This window comes from Kryptolebias marmoratus, linkage group LG22 (genome assembly GCF_001649575.2).
Source record: "Kryptolebias marmoratus isolate JLee-2015 linkage group LG22, ASM164957v2, whole genome shotgun sequence".
Taxonomy (NCBI): domain Eukaryota; kingdom Metazoa; phylum Chordata; class Actinopteri; order Cyprinodontiformes; family Rivulidae; genus Kryptolebias; species Kryptolebias marmoratus.
The window spans coordinates 10,796,114-10,802,113 of NC_051451.1; the positions used below are offsets into that span (position 1 = coordinate 10,796,114).

At 36.5% G+C, this 6,000-nt stretch overlaps 1 protein-coding gene across 18 annotated transcripts in view; it reads right to left on the minus strand.

Annotated features, from left to right (window-relative positions):
* col13a1 (collagen, type XIII, alpha 1) overlaps positions 1-6,000 on the minus strand; it is a 121,664-nt gene that overhangs the window by 67,951 nt on the left and 47,713 nt on the right. For 17 of the 18 annotated variants that reach the window (XM_037973442.1, XM_037973437.1, XM_037973434.1 and 14 more), the window contains exon 4: positions 596-622. The exons of the other annotated variant lie outside the window; for it this stretch is intronic. In XM_037973442.1, the coding sequence (XP_037829370.1) occupies positions 596-622 (27 nt within the window). The remainder of the gene's footprint in view (positions 1-595; positions 623-6,000) is intronic. 18 annotated transcript variants of the gene reach the window in all.

Below are 6,000 nucleotides of genomic sequence, written 5' to 3' on the forward strand. Positions count from 1 at the left end.
ATCCAAACTACAACAAATAACATGGCACCTGGGGAGCAGTCTGTCTCTTGGACATCTGGACGTTTTAGTTTGTTTGGAATCAACCTGAAATTTATCTTCACAAGACATTTTTGGTTTGACAGTGTTGGCAGTTTTTATGCTTTTTTAAAACAGAAGAAAAGATTGAACTAGACTATAGCTGGTAACATATCATTAGCCTTAAATTCTAAACAGATTAGTTAAATCTTTTGTGTTTGGAAGTTGTAATGTTGGTTCACAAAAGTTGTCTAAATCTTCAGAAGTGATGAATTTAAAGCTTGTTTTATCTAAGGAACAAAATCTGTTCATACATCTAATATTCTATTTTATTTATGAGGATTGCATTTCTTCTCAAGATGTTGCACAGCCTTGCTTTGAACCATGAAGTAATATATAAGCTATAGATGTGCCATACTTGTAACTAAATTAAAAAAAAAAGCAATGCCTCAGTGACAGCATTGGCTATTATCTGATCTACTCAGCAAAGAAGGGACATAGAGATCAGTACTGCAGTGATAACTATTCATGCAAATGTCGTATATGGAGACACAGAAACATAGGTTTAAAAGACGGTTACCGGAAAGCCAGCTCGTCCAGGAGGACCCTGAAAAAGTGGGGCAAGAAAATTGGTCCAAAAAGGAAGGAGTACATTCTACAAAAACGTCCAAATAAGAATGAAACCTAGAGGTCAAAATGAAATGAAGAAGATAGGACAGAAGGTCTTACAGTTGGGTATTAATATGTTTTATTTTGGCCTGTCAGCTCAGTGACAGATCAAAAGGACAGTAACATAACACTTCAAAAGCAAATTTTACCGGACACTAAATGTTAAAAATGGTAGAATGGATTTTAGGAACGAAAACCCTTGTGATTCTGTATAACCAAGCCCATCCAACACTCCAAACTACCCTCACCCTTTTGAATGTCCTGCTAAAACGGATATGACAACACACTGGTATGGTGACCCGTATCAAAAACAAGCTGCAAAAGGCCAAAACACAATGAGTCTTTCTCTCTCTCATGAGCGGTTACTACAAATAAGAAAGAGCAAATCACAAAAGTCAAGTGTATTTTGCTTTGAGCAGATAAAGTGGAACTTGACTGAGGAGCTCTAAAATAAATGGAACAATGCTAATTGGGTGGAAGTAAAGCAGGAAGCCTTAGCAATTTCCCAAAGGCTGCTAAAGCACTGACATTTTACTGAGAGGAAGCATATCTGTCCACTTATCATTACTCCTAAGTTAAGAGCTGTGTGTGTTTCCGTAACAAATTAAACAGGCTTAAGAATATATAAATTACAATTTATAATCCCAATGACTGATTGATAAAAGTCACTATATATATATATATATATATATATATATATACTGCCAGTAGTTGACATTAGATCACTGTCTAAGTCTGAAGTTTCATCTGACATTAAGTTCCTGATTACATACAGACATGTTTGTACCATTTCTTCTCTTTCTGGAAACCTTGGGTTTACTGTGACTCCACAAATCCGTCCTATTGTCGTCTAAAAGGGCTCGGCTGTGTGTACTGGGGTTGGACAGTAATACGGTTACAGGGTATACTGGAGTGTCCAAAAGTAGAAATGGTTCAACTATGCTGAAAATTTGATCCTAAATGTGCGTTACAACGTTGAAACTGTAGTTACATTTGTGTATGAAGAGTGTGCATCCTATAAACTCTTCTTCTGCTGCCATTCCTGCTGTGTAGATGTTTTGTTTTCCTCTGTAGCAGGGCCTATTGTTTGAGAGAGGGACTGCAGGATGCATAGTGCATTTCAAGGTAAAAGCAGTAACTCTGCAAGGTGGCAGACCAACTCGGTTGCTCTTTTACCAATGCGTGACCTGTTCGTTTTATAGCTTATGTCTTAAAAGTGTCTTTAATGTCAGAACACTTATAAATTACATCAGCCAAATCTACCAAAACATGTTACTGCTTTTATTGCCTTCATAATCGATAGTGCAGCAGCTGTCAGAGGCTGAAGAAAAGAAGGACCCAACGTGAGCTAGAACCTGTAAAAACCTAACGCTGGGCAGTTTGTTACTATAAAGTAAAAACTCATGAGGTGGAAGCAGCAGGACACACAATGAAAGGGTAGAGAAACAGAGCAGAGCCGAATGGATGTTGTAGAGAACCTTTGATTCACAAAGATGGTGGAAATAAACCAACATCTGCTTCCTTCTCTGTGTGTGCGCCACAACCACACCTTCAGACTGAGTCTTCAGCTGGAAATGCTCTAGGTTCTAGTCCCCTGCATGGATCTGAAAAGGCCAACATGCCGGTGGGCTGATTTAAAAAAAAAAAAAGATGTTACATGTTGATTCTGTAACATTATGAACCTTTTGTTTGAGCCCTTAAATACTTATTTGTTGTTCAAATCACTTTGCTCTGTATAGCAACAACATATTACCTGTCTGCTGCATCTTTAACCCCAGAAAATAAGGTTGAAATATATTTTTAAAAAGCATCACAGATGTTAATACTAAATAAGATGGTATAATTAGAGAAAATGGATAGTGCCCAGCCCTAATTTATATGGTTGTTTCTTTCCAAAGTCAAACCTCTTATTTCTTTATTTATTTTTGTACAAACATGACATTTACAATACTGCACGTTATGCAGTTCATTGTTTTATATTTAAAATACCAGTAATGACTGATTGTTTTTTATCCATCACTCCTAGATATAAGTAGAATTGGATTGTGCATGATGTCTGACTCATTTAAAGTAAATACATTTCTTTTTCCTACTGTATTTTTGGCTCATTACAAAACATGTGCTTTAGAGTAAGGAGGAGACAAAAAACTGTTTAAAATCTGTATACTTGATATAAATTTATTACTTAATAATTATTTCCTCCTTGTAAAGTTATAATGAAAATCTTTGAATAGCTGTTCCTTGTGTTTCAGTCGTCTTTGACATTTATTGGAAAACTTCTTTCTCATGTTATTATTTATGCATTTAAGACTTCTGTCGCTGTTAATTAGATCTAAACTTAGAAAAATGTCTGCGGAATCAGGGCCAGACTTCCTAAGTAAGTTCTCTTTTGAACATCCAATTCACAACAGGGGATTCTTTGAGTGTTCTGGCAACCACAATACAAAAAAAAGCATGCTGGGAAAATTATAGAGCTTTGTTCATAACACATCTTATTTATGAGTGTAAAGTTTTGTGGTGACAGCATAAATAACACATGGATTTGGATCTGTTTGTAAAATTGTTACACAAATGGAATGGAGTATATCGGTCAGCAGAAGAAGCGTCTCATTGGTACATTTAGTTGTTCTCTACAAGTGCTCCAAGGATTATTGTTGTGTTCAGATATTTTCCCTCTGTTGTATCACAGATTTAAGGTTATACCTGACGAAAACCACAAATAGTTTTACCTGCATAGGGGACATTTTCAGTTCTCAAATTTGGTTCATTTACAGTACATCCTCAGCTGCAATGGATGTGTGAAATCAATTTTCTGAACAATCCAAGCAGCAAAGGTTTTCTTGCACTGTCTTGTGTAGTAGATCTTCTACTAAGTGTTACTACTTAAATAATTCATAAAGTATTTAGCGAATTTAGCTCTTATAAAATCCTTGCAGGATACAGTAAAATGATTTTACAACAACCCTATTAGCAACCTGAAAAACAAGGCCAACAGCAAATAAATGTTGCTAAATTAAAATTAAATTAAAAATCTACACTATTGATGTATGACAGCATGTTACCTTTGAACATAGGTTTAGTAAAGCTGTTATATTCTGTGCTCCAAATAAACTGTAATTTTTACACATTCTGAACCTGAGCTAGGATGACTAGTAATTTTTAGAGGTTTTTTTTTTTTTTTTTTAATCAACCTACCATACAGAAAACAGTGCATGAGGGTCCTCTTCCAGGAGCTGAGTGTGAACATGCTATACATGGGTGCCTGCCCATCAGCCACTAGCTCTCCAGGGGCAGTCTGCAAGGAGCAAAGGTCACCATATGCCGGAAGGAACCCTTCACTTGAATTACACAGTAACCCTCCAACATGTGGCTCCCATTTGGCAAAGTGCTGCTGAATGAATAGGAGGGCAGGGAGGGGAAGGTTGGGTATATTTGGCAATTGTACGTGGCTTGCATGGTCTCCTGGGTACTTCTCTGCTCAATAAGAAGTGATTTGGGGTGTGCAGGAGAGAGATTTAATTTACTCAATTTTTACTTCTTTTTAACCAGAAGCAGAGTGTTACTGCAACTTAACATGGATACATATGCACAGAAAAAAACTTGGAAAGGGATTTGTTCGTGGGTAAGACTGGGAAATATGGTTGAGCTTGGTTGAACATTTGTCTCATTTAGATTCATAAACCATCTCCTGGGTTTTAAGGTTTTGACAGCTTGTGATAAATCTCTATTGGTATTGCTTTGATAAATAACGTGATTTTAACAGTCTTCTGCTCTTGTAACTATTTTAAAAATGCATGTTAACAAGACTCAAGACTATACAAGGTTGTGCTCTTATGACATTATCAGTTTCCTTCCATGTATTTTCACGGTCCAAAGATGTGCCTATTTGCTACTGTAAATTAGGTGTGACTGGATGGTTGTCTGTCTTCTTTGTCTCTATGTGGCCCAATGATTAACTAATGACTTGTCCAGGGTGTATCCCGCCTCTCGCCCAATGACTGCTAGATATAGGCACTATGACCCCTTTCTTCTTAAAATCGTTAGCCTGCTTGGAACAACGTATGTAACTCCTGTTTGCAGCCACAGACAGTGATCAGAAATGCCAGTTGGCATTATAAAGAGCATTTACACACAGCTATTTTCTAAAAGCAGTGGCATCCTGAGGTGATTGCCAGTATCAGATCGGGGTCCTTATCAAGGCATTTTTCATTGATCAGTATGGGAACTGATAACCACACCTTGCTCCCAATCTCTGTTGGACCTACTGTCAATGGTTTCACATCAGCTGCACCATATTACTGCTGCCATAAAACATTGTGATATAACGTGTCAACATGTCTGCTGTATGGAAGTATTTTAAAATACAAAATGAGAGCAGTTCAGCTATTCGCAATGTTTGTAATTAGGGTATTTCTTGTGATGGTAGTGATAAAGTTACATTCAACACAATCAAGATTTGGCTGAGTACACCGAGTTAACCAGACTAACCTTTAAAGCTAGCATGGCTAAGCCACACACTTTAGCAGAAACTCTAGAGACTGTGATCAAACAAAATGGATGACCAACCCATCACTGTGGTAGAGAAAATACATCTTCATTATTTTTTGAGCTGTTGGCACCACGTGTAATGGCTTTAATTTTTAATAGCTTTTATGTACTTATAGTAGGTAATCTGCAAGTGTGCAGTAAAAAAGAAGAAGAAAGAAAAAGTATTGGATTAAGACCCAAAATCAATTAAGACCTAGACTCAATTAAGACCCAGAATCAGCGTAACTTCATCTAAAATGACTCAGGGGAAAAAAATGATCTTGACTGGGACATACCTATTTAAAGAAGCATTTTGTTTAATTATTTTACTAGCGATATTAAAATATCTTTATGCAGGAATACGGAATCAGACACTATAAAAGTGAGGTAAAATATCTCCCCGCAAAGTGATTCTCCACAGAAATTCAAAATAAAACAGAAAGAAGTTTAAACATTTACTGGATGAGACATATTAAGTGACATAATGGCACAGCTTGGAGTTGGTCTCTGGCCGTGGAAAACCAAATGGGCTATTTGCTGTTTTAAGAGTACCAGTTAAGAACCACCTCTAGCACCAGCCCTGGAACCTTTTTCCTACAGGAGATACTACCAAAAAACCTGTGTCAGGACAGTTTTATCTTGGTTACTCTACACATACAGGTGCTGGTCATAAAATTAGAATATCATGAAAAAGTAGATTGATTTCAGTAATTCCATTTAAAAAGTGAAACTTGTATATTATATTCATACATTACATACAAACTCATATATTTCAAATGTTTATTTCAT